This window comes from Ambystoma mexicanum, chromosome 12 (genome assembly GCF_040938575.1).
Source record: "Ambystoma mexicanum isolate Mex_15411 chromosome 12, UKY_AmexF1_1, whole genome shotgun sequence".
Classification (NCBI taxonomy): domain Eukaryota; kingdom Metazoa; phylum Chordata; class Amphibia; order Caudata; family Ambystomatidae; genus Ambystoma; species Ambystoma mexicanum.
Window position 1 is genome coordinate 1,012,198,831 of NC_090936.1, and position 21,926 is coordinate 1,012,220,756.

General features: G+C 44.6%; 1 protein-coding gene across 1 annotated transcript in view; it reads right to left on the reverse strand.

Moving 5' to 3' along the window:
• Positions 1 to 2,788: 2,788 nt before the first annotated feature.
• PRRT4 (proline rich transmembrane protein 4) overlaps positions 2,789 to 21,926 on the reverse strand; it is a 229,255-nt gene continuing 210,117 nt past the window's right edge. Inside the window, exon 3 of the mRNA XM_069629555.1 lies at positions 2,789 to 7,061. Coding sequence (XP_069485656.1) covers positions 5,107 to 7,061 — 1,955 coding nt within the window. The 3' untranslated portion in view covers positions 2,789 to 5,106. The remainder of the gene's footprint in view (positions 7,062 to 21,926) is intronic.

Consider the following 21,926-nt stretch of genomic DNA (forward strand, 5'->3'; position numbering starts at 1 on the left):
AGCAAAGTCACTAGAGCACTCATTTCTACCACAGTGTGTGATGTGACCAGCTTTTGCTGCTGGAAAAGCACAACATTGCCCCTCCAATATTTCCACCCACAGCAGAACGATGGTGCTGGAAACTGGAGGGGAGAATGTCATATTTCCACACACTTCATGTCACAAGCTCAGAATCAGGCCCAGAGAGTGCGTCTCGCCAGCATTGATGTGCTGACCTTGGCTCCCAATCGGACATAGATAGCCTTTAAGGTGCTCTATATCACAAATGTAGCCTTTCATGGAATTAGGCCAGTGTAAAAATAAAGACGCCAGGCGAACAAGACTCCAACGGGAGTTTATTGGTCAAAACAAACGTGACAGCAGGCACTTGACCGAGCGCCAGCTCCAACTGAACTCCACTGACGCTCCAGTCCCGGCACAACAAAACCAAACATTCCTAGAACCTTATGACTCATAATAGAGTTGCTCTATACGAAATACACACCACACAGTACTCTCGTGAGTCAACATAAAAGGATATGTGAATGCATAATGGTGCTGTGCACTTTGCCCATCACAACACATCTCACCCCTTACATTTGGAACAGATTTATTCTACAAAGTAGTCTTTAAACCAACTGGGTTTGTTCTTGACTCTCCCTGACCTTGTCTCTGTTCCAATTCTTGTTAAACCATTATCATCAGAGTCCCCATCCGACAGCTGATTGTTTCTCTTATCACAAAACTCATCAAGATTGTTGTTACCTTCATTGCATTCACGGTATTCATTGTTTTCGACCTCAACTGGACATTTCGCTAATCGGGACATCGACCAACATTCACCTCCCTCCATAATGACCACATTGCCCCTTATAGCAGAAATCTTTTTCGGACCAATATATTTACTCTCCACACACTTGGACGCAAGTCTGGGATTCTTAATGAGTACAAAATCCCCCACTTTCCAAGTGTTAACCTTGGCCTTCATTTCCTCATCAAACCTCCCTTTGTACACATCCTGTGCCTCCTTGATGAGTGTCATAATTTTTCCTCTGTCAACATTGGCACTTTTAGCCAAATCCAGCCAACCTGGACAAAGCTTTGTGCCAGGTTGTCTTCCTTTAAGGGACATGAATGGAGAAATGTTTGTAACGGAGTGTGGCGTAGTACAATAGTTCCATATCATTTGCTTCAAAACACAAGACCATTTCAATCCTGAAGCCATAGTTAGTTGTAGACCACCCTTTATAAACCTGTTAGCTCTCTCCACAAGGCCATTAGCCCTGGGGTAATACAAAGCTGTTTTAATGTGCTTGATGCAGAATTTTTTCAAAAATTGTAGCATTCTCTCAGAACAAAATTGCACCCCATTATCAGTGACCAACTCTGCTGGGAAACCCTCTCTGTTAAACACTTCTTCAAAAAATAGCACCATTTCAGTAGTGGTAGCTACCCCCAAATTAAAAATAAAAGAACTCTGCCCAAACCGATATCATCAACTCATGTATCCCTTATAGTACCTCTCTCTTTGCAAAAGACGGACGAGAGCTTGTGCTTCTCTAGCACAGCACCTGGAATCTGGAACTCCTTTTCCCAGTTCAGTGAGAACTCCCTTCAAAAAAGCCATCAGAAACGGTCTCTTTCCACATGCAGACCTGTTGCTTAATTAGATGAAATTCTGAAATGTTTACTTTCTGCATTGCTGCATTGTATGTATGTATGCATGTATGTATGTATATTTAGAAAGCGCCTCTACGCACGCAGTGTTTACCACGGTTTAAATATTTGCACTACTATTTTCAGTTAACAAATTACTCCGGTATGGTACATTACGACTATTTGCTATACTCAGCTCATGCCATTAACGATATTTAACGAAGCAGGTTGACACTTTTCATTTCTTTCTTGTGCGGTTTGATATTGTGCATCTTTGCTATGTTCAGATAGCTGGAAATGTATAATATCTAAAAACGTATTTTTCTCACTGCCGGCTTCCTTGCTATATATTGTGGGCCGCATTACGAGCTGGGCATTAATAAGAAAAATAGGTAGTCGCAGAATTAACTTCTTTTAAAAAAATGTAGGATTGATGGCCTCCATAACTATCACACGTAGTAATTGCTCCAATCTCCCATAGGGTTCTATATCACCCCATAAGGGGCGGGGTAACTGGGAACAGTGTGGATTTGCTGCATTTCATATCAGTGGTAACGGTATTCGCGTTTGGCGGTTTTGGATTATATTCTTATGTGGGAATAATTTGAGCCTTATTGTAGTATGCCGAGTGTCACAGTGTGGAAGCAAAAATCTATGAAAAAGTGTTATATTTATTCCTGCAGCAGCTCATTACGAGTATAGTGGTGCAGGAAAAAAGTGTCAGTAACGGAATTGCTGCCACTTTTCCCGCTCCGCCATACCACGTGTTTGGCCCATTCGCCTACTTTCTGCCAAACAATTGGCAAAATTGGCTGAATTACTGCTGCAGTAATTCCGACGAAATCCCCAATGGAGTCCCATGGATTCCAAATTAACGGAGACTAACAACGCCACTACCACTTGTAATCCGGCGTTAAATCCGCTGGACCATGTGGCAGTAGCGGTAATTCCATTGGGCGATATTCCAGCAGATTTAAAGCCAGAATAGCACCCAACTCGCAATGAGGCCCAAACTGAAGCACACATTGGCTGTATTTCTTGTAAAAAACCACTGGTGGTCACATTTGTTGCAGGACCCTCATCATGACCCTGTGATCCTTTTACGATGCAAGCCCTGGCCCACCTCTTCCATGAATCACACAGGAGACAGCTCTTTAAAAAATACTTTAATGAGAACTTAACTTAGACGTTTTGATTCCATATACAATCTCACTTGGCCATCTGAAACGGAGCATGGGTTCAGACAGCATTTGTACAGCTTCGGTCACATACATTTTGGCATTTGTAAATGAAGAGGGGTGGGCAGTGAGCCCACAGTGGTTCATTAAGTAGAAAAGCAGACAGGGGAAGCAGGAAGCAGAGAAAGCAGCTGGCTCTCCCCACAATGTTGTCAGCAGCAGCAGAGGGTAATCCGAGGGCGTTCTAAAATGGGCCTTGAATGTAAAAAGCGTCTTTTCAAGCGGACCATGTCTGGTAAGAGTCTGTATTGTTGTGCTGTTATCACAGTGTGTTTTGGCTGAGAACACTAGCCTCTTTATGACATACACTCATAAAGAGGTGATGATGACCAGCGACTTCACTCGGCCGGGACTTCAGTAGCCAGAATGATGGACCTCTGAGCCCAAACTTGAGAAGAAAGGAAGACGTGTAAACAGATCTGTAACAAAAGGTAGATCATTGGTTTTGGAATGCACAATAAATACTGCGCCATTTTTCAAAAATTGGCCTGGATCCCCATGCAGCTCCCTGCTTTCAACCATGAACATCTCAACGCAAGTCTTGAGAACGTTTCACGGCATGGCGGAGTCCGTTACTGACCAAGGTGCCTTTCTCTGCATTTGCACTGAATCTCGGACCAAGGAGCCTTTCTCGGCGTTTGCACTGAATCTCGGACCAAGGAGCCTTTCTCGGCGTTTGCACTAAATCTCGGAACAAGGTGCCTTTCTCTGCGTTTGCACTGAATCTCGGAACAAGGTGCCTTTCTCTGCGTTTGCACTGAATCTCGGAACAAGGTGCCTTTCTCTGCGTTTGCACTGAATCGCTTCTGTGCTCTACCACACCACATCTTCCAAGACACCGCACAGGCCTGTGTCAACACTGCACAGAGGGAACGATCTTTCGGGGTGAGCATGGTCCTCTAGCTCGCGAGGTCAGCACAGGAACATTTGTGTCATTAGGTTTTACATGAAAAATATATTGTTTTATCAAAAGTCGCTGTTTTGGCACTTCTTTCCACCAGGGGCTATATGCACCCTGTCTGCTCACCACCACGCCGGACTGTTCCTTCCGGGATAAGCTATGAATTCAGAAACTTCCAGCCTGGCGGCTCATGGAAGACCAGTCAGCATCACCCCATTTGGAGATACTACTCGGTATTGGGTGGCTGCTTCCGCAGGCCACGTACAATTCAATTGAGGCTCACTTGTTTCCCATCAAAGGCCTTACACATTGCAATGGAGTCTCACTCATTCTATCGTCATTGCTTTCGTACACACCAATGAAGTCCCCATAACTGGCCTTACAGTTTGATAAAGTCTGACTCATTTCCTCATTCGATCCCTTTTACTCTCTTACAAAACCTCGTTTGCTCCCACTTGACGGACATGCATACTTCCAAGGTGCCTCACTCGTCCATACATCATCGTTGTGCCGCTCATTCTCCATTGCTGACCTTGTGTACTTGATTGTAGCCTCCGCCATACCACATTGTAGGCCTCATACATGTCAATGGAGCTTCTTCTGCTCCGCGTTATGGTATGTATTCAAATATTTGAATGGAGTCGGACTCATTCGCACATCACTGGCCTCCTGTTCTTCAAAGGACCCTCAATCATTCTATTATCACCACCCTCATTCACCTCATGCACTTTAATTCACACCCATGCCCCATCACAGGCATCAAAATGGCCAATGGGGTCACATTGGTTTCACATCTTGTGGCTCGTACACTGCTTTCCACATCACCAGTTCCATGCATTGCTCTGTCTACTCTTTCCACTGCTCGAATTCAGACATGTGCACATGAGGTCCATGATCCTCAACCCTGCACATCTTCATGTGTGATTTACAAGCACTACACATTTCGCAACGCAGAGCGCATGTGCACCACCTGCGCACATGAAATTGATGTATTTGTATGTGATTGGGTAAGGTGGGAATTACAATGTCCATCCATGATGCAAGCCCTATGTCAATATCGTCTCCGTGTCAAAATAGGCTTGGCAAAGAGAAATCCTGTGCTAGAACTCCAAAAATGTTAAATTGTTGGCCAGTTTTTTTAATCCCCATTATTGCCAGGACACTTTTGTTGGTGTTTGCCCTAAACATATGCTTGCATCGGGATGCCCTGCTTGTAGCAGCAACTGGTATGTCTATGGGGCATGGGTACCGATGCATGTTGCGGCAGTGCTGCACCCGGTCGATGGGAATTACAGTGATTGGTCATGAATCTCTGTGCAACATGGGTCTACTTCACAAGTCTATCGTTTCGCTGCTGACACTGAACGTATCGATCTGTCGGCACACGTCCATCAACTCTTCATGAAGGTCCATGCTCCGGTGACCCAAAATGTCTAGAGATTCTTGGGAGGGTGGTGGCAGGGCCCGGTATTGTCCCTGTGCTTGGGAGGATCTACTGAGGTTTGCCTGTGAGAGGTTCTTGTAGGCCTTGGCGTCAAAGCTGAAGGAAGAGCTGTAGCCCGTCTTCTCCGTGCTGGAGCACAGCACCAGTGACGACCCATCGAGTGACAGCTTGTAGAGGGAGCTTGACCTGCTGTCACCACCCCTCCACTGCCCAGGAGAAGACACTGTGGTTTCTTGTCTGCTGGAGTGAGCGGCCGACTCCTCTGCAGTCAGTGCCGTTTCTATTTCCATGCATGAGGAGGTGCGGTAAAGGCCACGGTCTGATGACTTCTCCTTGAACGCGTGGCAGTCTGGGAGAGCAGCACTCTTAATGTTCAGAGACAAACTGCTGGACAGTGCAGGGCCATGGAAGAGGCTCTTGAGAATCAGTGCTTCACCAAAGAGGGCTTCATCAATGCTACGTCTGAGGTTGATTGGCGAGGGGGGCCTGAAGTCCACCGTAGAGTCACTGTCCAGCTGAACGCTGATGAACGACGAGGCCTTGGACCCATAACTGTCCTTTAGGTTAAAGTCAGAGCCCCCAAAGTCCATGCTTTTGTTGCTGTGGTACATCAGATTGAGGTCCTCGCCACTGCTGAACCGCTTCCCCACCAGCGCATAGAGTGGCAAGAACTCTGAATCGCTGCGGGCAATGGTTTCGCAAATCATTAGCTTCTCATGCTGGGATTCGGCCCAGGCGCAGTTGTTTGGAAGGATAGGGGCTTTCATGTTGACATGCCCTGGGGATAGGCAGAAAAACGCGGTCCAGCACTGAAACCTCGAGATCTCGCGAGAACAGAAAACAGGGTATACGCTAACAAGAGCCAACGGGGCACACATGCCCACCTCACAAAGTCTGAATCCTAGCTGCATTGCCCACCATGGCCAGGGGGTAAAGACCAGAGAACCGCCATACCCGAGAGCATAAAGCATAGCATACAGTTGCAGGCCTGCACTGATGAGCCCAAACATGGCTGAGAACAGACATGTCTTTGCTGCTCTGTTCCAGTCCTCTAAGTCTTCAAAGGGACACCTTTGAGGGTAGTCTGCGGATGGCACTGAGCACTTCAGTTCATACAGCTGCAGGTTGTTTGGCTTTACCAGGCAGTAGAAGATGAAGAAAGACACAGAGAGAACGGCGGTCCAGGCCACAAAGACACCCCGGGAGACAAAGAGGAGGAAAGGGAATTGGTGAAGAAGGTCCACAGCAATAATGGCTCCCATTGTGATGAAGAAGTGCAGGAACACGATGGCGGCCAAGGCACATGGGTGCTGGTACCTGGAGTGGGAAAGCTGCCACCTTGACCTCATGGAGAGCAAGAGAAAGACCACGCCCAGGCTGGAGGTGAGGCAGGGGAAGGTCACATCGTACAGCAAGAGGGCCGTGAAAGCCGGAAGCCTTTCCTGGTAGCTGTAGGCATCGTAGAACATGGAGAAGGCCCGGCTGCTGCCCGCAGAAATGAGCAGGAGGTCAAGCACAACGAAGAATCGGCACCCAGATGGGCAGCGGAAAGGCAGGCACATGAGACTCAGTAAGGCGATGACAGAAACCCCCCCAAACATGGCCCCCACGCCGTAAACATGAGCCTCCCAGGCCAACCTCCAGTCTGCCATGGCTGTGTTCCAGTCGGCGTGTAGGGTGATGAAGAGGGGCGGGCAGGGGAGGAAGTAAGACCCGGAGTCTGCAGTGGCTTCTGTGGTGCTCTCTGTTGTGGCGGGGCTGCAATCTCCAGATGTTTCCGGGTCACACATTGGCCATGCGGAGGCCACGCCAGCAGCTGGGCTGTCGGGAGTGGAACCAGGAGCTGGAAAGAGAAACACAGGAACGTTATGTTTACTGAACGTGGGCAGCATGCACACATCATTGTACTGCCCACCCTTCCTTATCCAGGGGCACTTTATTATGCCAAATACATGATAGTATACCTAAACTACATGCATATTTAAAACTATTGAGAAAGGCCATTAAATGCAAGATTCAACGGGACATAGTAGTACATATAAAGTACAATTATAAAGGTTTCTGTAGAGGTTACAAACATTTGATTATATTTCATTCAGGTTGCTTGGTACTTTTGATTTCCACAACGAGTGCATTATGATTTCTTCTTTTTCCCCAGAGGGGATGGCACTCCAAACAATGAAATACTCGTTATTGAAGACAAAAAGCAATAAATTGTCCTTAAAAAATATCCAGTTTTATTACGGCATTAGCCAAGGTAGAAACCACACTTTACAGCGCGTTTCACAGCTTCCTCGCTGCTTGGTCACGTACAAGTCAGTGCTCGGTGATATTGTGTAAATATACCCACCATTACCCAACTCTATGGCTCTACTACCAGTGGTGTTCCCTTTTTGGTTTTCATTGCTACCAGAACTCAGCCTATTTTAGCTAATGAACATGGTTGCCATTTTGTAATGGCAATTGCAACAGCTCTCGCATATTTTTGATTACTAATACTCTTTTGTAAAGGCAAACATGACAGTGGGAGTATAGTTGGATTCCCAGCCTTTTTAACACATTCTTATGTGTTCAGTAGTGCGTTCTTAATTTAGGCATCTTTACCAAATTGTATCGCTCATATTTAAACGTTTCCTGAGGTAAAAGTAACGTGAGTTAACAATGCAACCACTTCAGTTACGGGTGTTTTTTAAGGCGAATAGTGTATGAACCTTTATGGACAGACAAAAAGTCTGAACCTTTACAATAAAGTGCATATTGCTAATAAACTGTAAACCGGTCATAAAGTGCATAAATCAAGCCTTACATATTAGTATATGTCGAATGCTAATCAATAAAGTGCATAGTGCTTAGCTTCGACTAACCATTCCTAAAGTGCGAATTTGTATAAAGTTCTCACTTAAAATGGATCCATAAAGTGTATAGTGCAAATGAAATTTCACTTGAGGTAGAATAATAAAGTGCATAATGCAAATATAATCTATGAGTAGAATTAACATCTATATAAGCATGAATCCAAGCTAGGCCTTCTCTATTTAAATATTGTTAGCAAAAATTAACTATTACTAGAGACCATTCTCATTATCTTTGTACGGGAACCACCACGGAGTAGAAATTTAAAATGAATAAAAAACACATATACACATCATTGATTGAACAATCATATAACCACAACCAGGCACTAATCACAAATTGTTAAAATCTTAAGTAAGATGTAATAAAAGCATCATACCACCAAGCCTTGCTTACTAAAGTTATTGTAGATATACAAACTGACAGTTAAAAAATGAACTGAAATTAATATACACTAGTGAACCAGAATATTTCCACAAGGCAATAAGAACAATTAAAAACGATCATTAGTTCTTCATAAACCATTTTCTCAAGTTCCTAGGTATGTGTATAACTCTTCATCAAGGTTATGGCCTTTAGGTTTTTTCGATTCAAGGTCCAAAATAAATCTAGTCTCCATTTGGCATAGTGCTAGTTCTCTGTTGCCCCCACGAGGGTTAGCTCGAACATGATGTAATCCAAAGAATCTCAGGCTGTCCAACTTGCTCTCATGTATGTCTTTAAAGTGGACTGCCATTTGGTAAGAAGGGTCACAGTTTTTTATCACTCTCATATGCTGTAGAATTCTAAGTTTCAATTTACCAATGGTACTGCCAATGTTCCAGCGGTTACAAGAGCATAGGAGGGCATAAACCACGTACTCAGTATTGCATGTAATGTGACTACCCAATTCTACAAGATGCTTTGTTATTGGATGTATATAGTTTGTTTTGTTCTTGGCCAATTTGCATGCCTTACATTTCGAGCATTTAAAGAAGCCATTGGTGTTTTTATGTAACCACGTAGTGGTATTTTGACTTTCATTTATGGGCAACAGAAAACTGCTAACCAGCGAGTCTTTAATGGATGTGGATTTTCTAAATGTTATGTTAACTTTTTCCTTTAGAATCGGTGCTAGAGCTTCATCAGACTGCAAAACATGCCAATGTCGATGTAGTATCTTTCTTATGACATTAGCATGTGTTCCAAATGGATAAGTCTTATTGCATCATCTTGTTCTTTGTCTTCTATTGATTTATTATTTGAGAATAAAGTCCTTCGGTTTAAGTTGCAGGCTTTAGTGTATGCTCTCTCTAAGACAGCTTTCGGGTATCTTTGTTTTAAGAATTTTGCTGCTGTAAATTTGCATTCTTTAGCAAAGCTTTCAATTGTACTGCAATTACGTCTTATTCTTACAAATTCGCCGTATGGAATACTCCACTTTAGAGATGTCGGGTGGTTACTTGTGGCGAACAGTGGCATATTTCAGCTTGTTGGATTTCGATATAGTTCAGTCATGATTTCTTGTTGGTTGGTCTTCACCAAGACATCCAGAAAAATGATTTCTTGCCGACTATGAGTTTCAGTAAATTGTAGGTTTAGATTGTTCACATTTAGCATACTTACAAACTCAAGCCAATCTTTTTCTTCACCTTTCCATAGGATAAAGAGGACATCGATAAACCTAAGCCATAAAACTACTTGGTCAGTGTACCGATGGTTACCGTCTGTCCATACATGGAACTTCTCTCACCACCCCATTGTCAAGTTGGCATAAGATGGGGCAAAGCTCGTGCCCATAGCAGTCCCTCTAAGTTGATTGTAGAATATGTTGTTGAAAAGAAAGACATTGTTGGTGAGACACATTTCTATCATTTCTATTATCATTTCTCCATGTGCGAGATAGTTAAGAGACCTGCAGTCAAGAAAATACTTGCACACTTTTTTGCCATCATTGTGTTGAATTGAGGTGTACAATGAAACAACATCCAATGTGCCAAACATATAATCTTCCTCCCATAATATACCTTCGATCTTGCCGAGGAAATCTTTAGTGTCCCGCAAGTATGATGGTAGCATGAATACAAGCGGTAATAAGGTCTGATCCACATATTTTGAGATATTTTCGAGGAAAGCTCCATTCAAAGTGATGATAGGTCGGCCTGGGAGGCGGGTTGGATGTTTATGGACTTTTGGGAGAAAGTATATGGTGGGTATACTTGAGAATTTGTTGAAAAGGAACGTGCAGTCGTCTTCATCAAGGAGATCCATATCGGACCATTTCTTGAGAAAAGCCTCCACTTTGAGTTTTATTTCCTCTGTTGGATTGCTTTCCAGTTGCTCATAGCAGTTTACATCCCGCAGTTGTCTGTATGCTTCCTTTATGTACTCTGTGCGGTTTTGAATAACCACATTCGTGCCTTTGTCAGAGGCTTTTATGACAATGCTTTTGACACTTTGTAGATCTTTTAGGATTTGTCTTTCTTTTAATGAAAAATTAGATTTAATTTTAGTTTTTTGTAGTCTTGCTTTCTGAAGATCATGGATCACAAAATCTTGAAAGGCTTCTATTTTTCCCCCCGGTTGGAGTGGGGGATTGAACCTTTATTTGGCCTTTAATTTGCTGTTGATCGGCCAGTCTGTGTCTATGTTTAGCATTTCCACTGAGCTATCGGAGGACACTGCCTCCACATTCCCTAAGGACTCCAATTCCGCCAAATTCAGTATAACAGTTTTAATGCCTTGCACATCCAACCAATATCCTTTGTTCTGTATATTAAGGGCCCCATTACAATTTGGGAAGAATGTGTGGCCGGACTGCAGGTGGTGGTGATTACCACTACCGCCAATTGCAGATTTACCACTGGCAAAGTGGTAAAGGTAGTGGTATTTCTGAAAAACCACCGGGTGTATTCCAGAAATACCACATAGTATATGATTTTCTATAGAATTCCTTTAATTTCCACCCTTACATTGAGGGTGGAAATGGACAGTGTACATTAGTGCATCATGCCACCATTTTTTCAATTCACAAAAAGGGTCAGTTTGGACCCTTTTACATGTTACATGGGAAAGGCAGCGAGACTGTGGGCCTGCGAGGAAAAAAAACCTTCCAATGTCCCCATAAACAATGTGGTTTCTCTTCCATACATTCAAAACTTCTGGGGACATTATACAGTTTTTACTTCTGCCTCTTGGATGGAGTTCAGAAGTGGTGGATTTTAAGGATGAAATATCAGCATATAATTGGGTGGTCTTAACAACCGCAAGTATTAATTACTGCCAGAGTATATACTTTTTACTTGTCATACGGAGGGAGGTACAGCACGCTGTATTTTGTAAATATCACCCTTTTTACTGTTCTTTCCAAGGCTGTAATGAGTCCTTAAGTCTCTAAAAGTTCAAAAAGTAAATCCTGGCTATTTATAGAGGGCATCACGGAGCCACTGCCAGCCTTGCTGTGACAATGTATATAAACAGTAATGGCTCAGCATCTCCCCTTTCTGTTCATGAACTATATTTACCAAACATAGCACCTAACGAATCTAACTGAATTTAATGACCTGAAATATCTGACAATATTTGCTGCACACAATCCTAAATACTAATGGATTGTGTCCTCCCACAGATTCCTCATATTAGATATATTTGTATCCTGCTTTGCAGGCTCAGATATTATTTCGACAGCAGAGGGTGCTGTGCAGCATCAAGCCAATGTCCTTTGATGGTTACCATTCCTGCGTCTAGATGTGACATTGATGACAGTATAAATAGCACAGGTTGCCTCAGTTCTGTTTTTCCGCATGCACAGCATGCTCTCGGAACGGTTCGATTCATCTCAGCGAATGTCTTCAAATAAAGTCGTAATTGTTTTTGTTAAATCTTCACGATGTCTATACCAAAAACAGGCTTCATGAAATGTGCAGACTGTGACTCGAAGATGTCGATCACTGATCCACACACAGAAGTTGTCTCTGGTGCATCAGCGAAGAACACAAAGTCCTCGAGTGCAGCTCCTGCCAATCGATGACCAGCAAGGTCGTGAAGGAGAGAAAATTGAAGCTTACCTTAGGTCGGTCGGTTTCCAAGTCTCTGTCGTTCACACCATCGAAGAGAAAATCTTCCGAAGGTAGAAATTCTACCATAGACAAGTCTCCAGAAAGGCCCAAAAAACAGTCTAAACACTCCAAACAGTCAAGATCCAGGAGCGATTCCCATCACTCTTCCAAAGTCGAAGAAACAACGCCATAATTCCTTATCTTCAGACTCCTCACCTGACAAGCGTCTGGCACATTTTCCCGATAAGACTGCTTCAGCGGCAGGCTGGAAAAAGTTAATCGAAAAAAATGCCTGTTGATCTCACTGTGTCTTCCAAGACAGTTAGGGAATCAAGTAAGTCTTCGACCTGGCGCCCAAAGGCTAGAGTCTGAAGACCTCAGGGAAGTCGTCTCTCGTAGTGTTGACCATGGAGACAGCATCAAAGCCAAAGGTTTCTGTGACTTCCTCTTCGAAGGAGTCAAAGGGCCCTTCGATGTTGACCTCAGACACAATTTCGAGCTCCAAACCTAAGTCAAAGACGTATATCCTCAAATCTGTTGGTCAATTTTTGAGGAAGATAAGGAGGAAGACAGGTATGAATGTTTTGGGACTCCCAATGTTACAGAAGAATCAATCAAGTCTAGAAGACCTAGCCATTTGTCTGAAGGAAGCCAGTGGTCTGGCTACCTCTCCTGAGGTTGAATGTGACAAACCAGATGACCATTCTCACCCAAATGCAGTCTATAGAATGCTCATGAATAGGGTGATTGAGTATTTGGGCTGAGGGCGTCCTGCTAAGGATATTACCCAGAAAGACCTCACTGTTACGCTCACCTGGCTCCCACAGAGGAGTCAATCTGGACTGGACTGCTGCGGTCTCCACCAATGTGACGCGTAGGGCCGAGATGGCGGACTGGACGGGCCCACCTAGCTTCGTTTGCTTGGCCCATAGGAATATTCTTCTGCAAGTGGAGAAAGGGAATTAACCACCCGTGGAATTGAGCGTAAATCCCCCCACCCCGCTGTTTTCCCCACTGATCACCTTGGATGTTCCCTCTTATAGTCTCACCTGATGATTTGAAAAGATGAGCTCTCCATCCTGCATTGAGCGCAGGGGCGTGTAGATAACCAGTTGCTTCACTGGCTAAAAGGAATTGGTGAGTTCCAGGACAATATTGACTCCGATATTCCCGGCAAGACGCCGTAAGTATGTAGTTCGTAAGAGTTCAAATGCCTGACTTTCACTCTTGTCCGATTCCTTGCAGGTTGCAGCTTGACCCTACTGAAGAGTTCCTTGTGGCAACCGGTAATGTTCTAGTAAGGATTTGTATTATCCAACACAGTTCGATAAAATAATGTCCATATGTAACCTGTTGCTTTCTCTCTTATTCAGGCGCTGAGAGAAAGTATGAAGTCTCAGGGAATGATGCCTCCGGCGGTAAAATCAGGTAAGTCTTTTGTGGTGAGGAGGGTTCCCCTTGTTAGTCCCTTGTTTCACCTTGCTGTCCTTTTGTTTCCCCTTAGGGGCCGGGGTTTGGCTAGGATGCAGTGGAAGCTGCGCCGACCCGTGAAGAAGAATAGTACCCCTTGTGGTAAAATCAGGTAAGTCTATGGGGGGTATTCCTCTGTGTATTCCCTTGGCTCACCTTGCTGTTCTTGTCTTCTCCTTAGGTGCCGGAGTGCAGCGGTAACAAGCAGGAGGATGCGGTGAAATGTGAAGATGCTGCGAAGGCCGGTGAGTTCAGCGTGGCGCTGCAGCAGGCGAGGCGACGCGCATAAAATAACTTCTTTCTTCCATCTCAAAGGCGCGATGGATCGGGAATTCAGGTAAGGATCAAAGGTATTGCTCTTGTTCTAACCTTTTCTCCTTCTTTCTCCCTTTTGCTAGGAGCTCCAAACTCGAGACGGGCGTGGCAGAAGACTGGATGCAGACTTGCAGGCACGGTGAGCGTTACGCTGCTGGATGCAGAATAACGTGAAGCGTGTGCTGCTCTTTGGGCGTGGTTTAAATAGCCTCCAAAGTAGTCCCAGGTAAGTATTCCTCCCCAGCCCCACCTGAGTAAAAAAAATAGTCCCTAGGTAAAATAGTCCCTTCCAAGCCTCGTTTGGCTTGGAGCTCTTGCAGCATGGTCTGCATCAGGTAAGTTTGCAGCATGGTCTGCATCAGGTAAGTTTTAATCTATGAGCCTGGCGCCTATGGCGCCAGGACTGACTCTCCATATGAGCCTGGCACCATAGGCGCCAGGACTGCACCCAAATAGCCCCTAGCGGGGGTTGTTGGGCTTGCTTGGGGAAACTTGATGCCTGCTTCCGGGGTTGCTGGACTTGGTCTGGGTCCCGGGGGGTAGGCATCATGACACTCACATATCTCTTGAATAGAGGCCCTCCTAAGGAACCTGTGCTGCCCTTCACTAAAAAACAAATATTCTGGAAAACTGTCAAAAACCAGATACCACTTCAGCTGTGAACAAGGAGTTGGTGAAGAAATACAGACCTTCTTCTGTGGACCCTGATTTTCTTTCCAGGCACCCTACACCAGAGAGTTTGATGGTGCAGGCAGCTACTTCCACTTCAAAGGCTGCAGCTTATCCGACCTTCCCCCTGTTAGGGACGATAAGACGTATGGTGCACTAGCAAAGAGAGTATTCACTGCTGGAAGCATGGCATTAAAAAGCCATTCATGCATGTTTTGCTTAGGTGAAATGCACATATACATTATGGAATATTATTTCTCAAGCTGCAGAAAACATTCCTGAAGGAGAGATGAGAGATGAATTCAATAATCTCATCAATGATGGTTAGGAAACCACTTGCCAATCCCTTCAATTACGCCTAGATGCACCAGAATGCGCCAGTCAGTGTATGGACTCTGGTGTGGTAATCAGAAGATTTGAATGGTTGCCTCTGATGTCCAATCAAGTCTCGAAGATATGCCCTTTGATGGGTCCAATATTTTTGGACCAAAGGTGGACGACAGCCTTTGTTATGTTATGTTAAATTGTCTTATAGCCTAGAAAAGCTACAAGATTCAAAGGCTGCAGTAACATCTTTGGGGGCAGCCATTTGTCAGCCGCAACAACTGCCTTCGCAGGCTTGGGGAGGACATTCCTTTCATTATTACTCCTCTTTTGGGGAAGAGGTCAAGCTACTCAGAGAGGAAAAAAAGATGTTCGCACATGCCCCCAGAGGCCATGGAGGAAAAACTGCTCCAGCAGCAACCTCCTCATTGCCCTTTGCGACAGCCACAGCCCCAAAACCTCTCTCATCCTTTTGCTCACCGAGCCTTGGTTGGAGGCAGATTGGATCAGCATCTTCAGGAATGGCATCTCATTCCTTCAAATGCATGGCCACTACATACAATGGTCCAAGGGTGCTCTATCCCATTTCTTTGAAGACCTCCAGATTGTCCCATGAATGAGCAATCTCTTCAGGAACCAGTTCTGCTCCTTCTACAGGAGATTCCTTTCCTGTTGGAGAAAGGTGCTGTGGAGAAGGTAGCAAAACAAAAGAGGTGATGGCTGGAAGGTTTAGAATAATTCTTAACCTCTGGCATTGCTCTGGGCAACCCTCCAGACCATTGTTCTTCACCTGCCAAGCCATTACAAAAAGGGAAAGACCATGTGCAAATCAGGCTTGGTCCCACCCCTAAAGGGGTGGTCCAGCCCGAACTGCTAGGTCACATCTCTTCTCCACGAGACCACAAGCATCCACAGACATGTTTCAGCCTTGTTGGGCGTCATCAGTGAGGAGTAGTTTGGGTCTCTAGGCCCAGCAGGCACGGGACCCACGTCTGGGCATACCCGTCCCACTCGGGGTGACAATAGCAAAACAAAAGAGGTGATGGCTGGAAGGTTTTAGAATAAATCTTAACCTCTGGCACACCTGATTTGCATATGGTCTTTCCCCTTTTGTAATGGCTTGGCAGGTGAAAAAAACAATGGTCTAGAGGGCTGCCCAGAGCAATTCCAGAGGTTAAGATTCATTCTAAACCTTCCAGCCATCACCTCTTTTGTTTTGCCGTGGAGAAGGTACCTGTAGCGGAATGATACCAGGGTTGGTACTCCTCCTATTTCCTGGTTCCCAAGAAAGACTGAGGACTGCGAGCCATCCTGGACCTGAGGCACTTTAACACGTTTCTCAGCAAGGACACATTCAAGACGGTCACTCTTTCATAGATCCTCCAGGCCCTTCAACTCCAGGACTGGATGGTTCACTCAATCTTCAGAATGCTTACTTTCCTGTGCCTATACATCCCAAGCACAGAAAGTACCTGAGGCTTGCCATTGGCAGTTCTCATTATCAGTTTTGAATACTGCCTTTCAGGCTCACCTCCAACTGAGGGTCTTCACCAAGTTGATGGTGGTGGTGGCAGCAAATCTAAGGTTCACATCTTTCCCCTACCTAGACGATTGGCTGATCAGAGCTCGTTCTCCTGAACAAGCTCTGGAATATCACAACAGCAACTGCCGCTCTCTCCACAAACCGGGCTTCGCCCTCAGCTTCAGATACTCCCAGGTTACACCTTTTCAAAAGACGTCAATTAATTTGAGCAGTCCTGTGCTCTTCCTCACCTCCCAAGTATCGTGGACATTGTAACGAGATTACAGAACGCCCAATATCTACCGGCATTTGATTTTACGAGGTTGCTGGTCCTTATCATATCCTGCATTTTCCTGGTGCCAGAAGCCTAACTACAGATGGCGTCCCTCCAGTGGGCCTTTAGATTCCAATAGTCACAAATCTCAGGCAGGACGACAGACCTTCTCCAGGTCCTGAACATGGTCGCCCAGGACCTTCTGTGGTTGGCCTGCGAGGAGAATGTGATTATAGGGGAACATTTTTGGCAACCCTGTCCAGAGATAACTGTAGTCACGGATGCTTCCCTCATGGGATGGTGAGCTCACAAGAGGGATCTGACGATAAGCAGACTTTGGTCCCCATCAGAATCAAGACTACTGTGGAGGATCAGAAGAAGGAGATGAACACGGTAAAGGCATGTTCTTACTGTGAAGTTTATTTCAGGATGAATGTCCAAATAAAATCTGTCCCTTGTCTCAATCGAAGATATCTGACTGTACCACTATTATAACTAACTAAAGTCAGGAGAATGACTCCATTCTACTGGCGCTCGTGTTTTGTCACAGGTTTCCTCTCACTTCTCTTCTTTCAGTAGACCATTCTTGTAATCCAATGTATAAAGTTTTGCAGTTCTTTTAAGGGACTGGTACCTTCCTGGTCCGTATTTAATCTTGTCAGTTTAAGACTATTTAGGTTCCTTTTCTCCCTACTGTAGGGTTCCTGAATCTCTGTTACACTCTTCTCTCTTTTTTATGGTAGTTCAAGTTCTAATTACAATTCCCCCATTCCCAGGATGCAGTTTGCAGTTTCATATACGAGATTGGGCTTCCTGGCTTTATAGGTTTGTTCTCCCCAAATGTTTGCTCTCTTATCTTCGAGATATGGGGGAGCCTTCCCCTTTTCCCAAAGTGAAAAGCCTCAAATTAATTTGCACTTTATGGTTTTCGTATTTCTTCTTATCTCATTCAAACAGTTCTGTTTCGCTGGATTATTTACAATAGTTTTTCCATTAGTACTGATACGAGTTTCGCTTAACTTATGAGTCCCGCTTGTCTTGCAGGTAGTCCCATTGCCTGTTTTATCTTCTGAGCTCTGGGGCAACCTCTGCGGTACCTGCAGGACCTTGGATTCTCCTTTCTTCTCATCACCGCTCTACACGGTTCTCTGCAGCATCTCCTTCCTGGATATGCCATTCTCGTCTTTGGGACGTCAAAGGGATCATAACTCTGGCAGGGAGCTGTTTACTCCCCTGAATGGTCTCAGCAGTGTTGTATGGGCAGACTGCCCACCACTATGATTCCGTGGTCATGCTAACGCTGCTCTTTCTTCTCTGCCTTGATTGTCTTTCTTCTGTTCTCGCATGTTGGTTACTCTGCATTTCTAGTTCTGTACACTTCAGCTGTGCATTCTCCCAGAGCCACACCTTCTTCTGCTTTGTTACGCACAGGGAGCTTTCCCTGCGTCTCTCGGGTCTTCATTCTCTCCCAGCTCTCGCCCTCCTCTCTCTCACTTGTTGGTCTCACATCCATTTTCAGCCTCCTCATTGCAGCCCATTAGAGACTTGAATTTAAAGGGATATATTTTATTTCTTGCCATTGATAATATAACAACACCTTATATTCATGAGTTTGATAACAGCTTGGTATATTGTATATGTCCATATAAGCCATCACTTTGAGGCTGTGAGGGAGTCAATGTCCACCGAGGCTCTCCCGGGGTGGTCCAACTTGCCTCGACCCTTAAGGAGGGTGTTGCAAAGCAGGCGCACCTCCTTAACCTCACAGGGAGGGCCTGCCCCCTGGGGAGAAGGGACACATTCCCTCAATTTGTCATACTATAAATAAACCCGTTAGAGCTGAGGGCGAGCAGATTAGTGCTGATGTCCTTTTGGCTGTCCATACATGGGAAGAAAATCCTGATAATGAAGGAAAACACAGTGGCCATGCATTACCTCAACAAAAGAGGAGATGTAAGGTCACTACCATTGTGCAGAGAGGCAATCAGCTCTGGTTTTGGGTGCTACAAAACAGAATCTGTGTGTCAGCTGTTCACATAGCCAGAGAAGAGAATATGACAGCGGATGCTCTGAGCAGGTAGAGCACGATCTCCCACGATGCATTCATAGTGGACTGGGAATTTGCACTCATGTACACATTCCCTGCAGTTCCCGTCACTCCTCATGTCATCAGGAGGTTGAGGAAGTTCGGGAAATCCATGATCCGGATTGCTCCGAAATGGGCCACGAGGACGTGGTGTCCAGGCCTTCTAGATATGTCCATCTGCCCTCCATTATGGATTCCCGAGACAGTGGACATACTCTCCCAAGAGCGTGGCCGTCTTCTTCACCCAAAAATCAGGACTCTGAACCTTCACGCCTTGTTTCGGGAAGGTTCAGATATAAAGATTGGCATCTGCAGGAAGATGTCATAGAGGTGTCATTTTCGGCTACAAGACAAGCAACAAAAGCACTATACCACTGCCGTTGGAACATGTGTTGCAGCTGGTGCAGAGCTAAAGATACAAACCCTCTCTCTTGCAATACACCTGCAATGCTTTCTTGGTTACTGCACTGAGCCCATCAGGGGATGCAGGTTGCTACTGTTAAGGATACCTTGCAGCATTATGCATTTGTAAACTCACACCAGAACAAGGATCTTAATTTAAGATGACTATTGTCATACAATTCTTAAAAGGATTGACAAATACATTCCCACTGGTTCCTTTTCTGGTTCCGTCCTGCAATTTGAACCTGGTACTAACTTTTTTAATGGGAGCTCCATTTGAACCGTTCTATTCTTGTCCTCTCATGTTATTAACGTTGAAAACTATCTTTTTAGTGGCCATCACTTCTGCTCCAGAGTGAGTGAGCAACAAGTCTTGTCATGCAAACCACCATTTACTATAATCTTCAAGGAAAAGGTAGTCTTGAGGGTTCGTCCCTCCTTCCTTCCCAAAGTGGTGTCTGAATTACATCTGACACAGAAAATAACAAAACCAGCTTTTTATCCACCCCCTCAGCCTTCTAAGGATGAAGAGAGGTTACAAAGGCTTGTTCCGAAAAATGGCTCTTAGCTGCTACATTTCTAGAATGGCAAATGTCAGACAGGATGACCAACTATTTATTCGTTATACCAGCCACAAGTTAGGCCAAGCCATGACCAAACAAACGAAACGTCCTGTGCATTTCGGAGTGCTACTCCATTGCGGGCAAAGATGTTCCTGACCGCCTAAGAGCCCATTTCACCAGAGGAGTGGCAAACACTTTGACTCTTCAAAGAGGTGTACTAGTGCAGGACATTGGCAATGCCGCAACTTGGGCCTCACTCCACACTTTTTTAAGCATTACTGCTTGGACACACTGTTGGTCAGGATGCTCGATTTGGAAGAGTGACGCTGCACAATATTAAGTGCTAATCAACAAATTATGCAAAACATTCACCTCTCCCACATCCATCTACAAAACTGTTATGGGAGTCTATCTAAGATGAGGAATCCATGGGAGGCCATAATCTGTTAGAATAAAACATTGTTTACCCCTGATAATGCTTTTTCGGATGACTGTTCCTTCTACGGATTCCTCAGCTGCCTCCCAGCCCACCTGACTGTGTGAGAATTTGTTACTAGTTCTCTCTTCCACGCCATTTCAGGTTATCTATTCCTCAAGATGGCCGAGCAAAAAGAGGGAAAAAGTAGGAACTGAGGCAACGGCGTGGTGCATGCTATTTATATGTCATAGATGTCACACCCAGATGCGCGACTCAGTCCAGGGACATAGACTTGATGCCGCACAGCACCCTGTGCCATCGAAGAAATTTCCAAGACTGCAAAGCAGGATACGAATATATCTACGATGAGGAGTCTGTGGGAGGAACATCCATCAGAAAGAACATTACCAGGTTTAAGTCTGGTGAGGTCCAGCCTAAATTTAAACGTGCCAAAGTGGGAGATTCCAGCTTTCCATCCCTTGCAGCTAAACAATGGAACTCCCTTCCTAATGCGCGGAGAGCCGAAGAATCGTATTGGGTTTTCTGCAGGGTCTTTCAAACCTGGCTATTTACTTAATCAGAAGATCCATTCCTTGCCTGTTCCTCCTTCCATTACTTCTGATGGTAACTGATTATTGCCTGGTTTGCTTTCCATTTACTCCTGCATGTTACTTACCAGTGTTCTTTAACCTTTACATGTATGTAATTGCTAATCTCTGCCTGTAAATTATCTATTGCTAAACGGCCAAATGTAACTGGCACTTGTAACAGCGCCTCGATGCCCCTGGATTTTTGTGTGCTTCATAAATGAGTAAAATAAATCAAATAATTAAGTGATTTGTTCTTTTTAAAATATACTGTAAATAAAAATATATTTGCATTGCATCTGAAAATACTAAACCACATCTCAGACTGGTATGTGTAACCTTAGGGTTATTAACAATCAATGATCTTTAGGGTATAATAGTACTAAAAAACACTTTAGGTTGCTCGATCCTACAGCGACTGGAAAGACATCAAACTGAAATTTGTTACCACTGCCTTCAAATCCCATTAGACTTTTTGGAACAGTTTCTCATCTGGGCTCAACGACAATTATCTATCAGTCTATCAATCTGATATCAATGTATTAGTCCTGCGATGTATTTCCCACTCCTCGTGCCACTCTCCTGCCTTAATCCACTGTCCAAGAAGTCCCAGACCGCTTTGGACCTAGAGTTGCATAGGGGGAATTTTGACATTTGATAAGGATTGACGAGATTCTGCTCTTGCGCATGGAGTGTCACTGATGCATAGACACAGCTGAGGGGGAGGGAAGGGGTGGCGCAGCACCCTATGTTGCAGGTTAGGCTTTGGCCGCTAGAGAAGGCCAAATGTTTTCAACACCGACACCGAATTTAATATTTTCAACACCGAATTGGGATTTTTGTAGACAATACTTTGCTGGAATGGCAAATTGCGAATCATCTGTACTTTGGGGTGAAAAAAATTGCCCTGGTGAAACAGCAGTGCCTTCCAAAAAAAGAAGAGATTTTGTTTAAAAAGAAGCAATTCGCCTTTTACTAATTCAAATCCATGACAAAATACCTTACCTTTATGGTAAAACAGCACATTATTTCAGAATTTTAAGCCAACTTGCAAATCAATAAACAATCTTTTCCCAGTCCTGTGCAACACATTTCAGAAGTCCGTTTGTTTGCATGGATGAGATCATTGGCTTGGATTAAGTCGAATGACATTACGCTCTTCGTCTCTTAATCCACTCAACCGGCCAG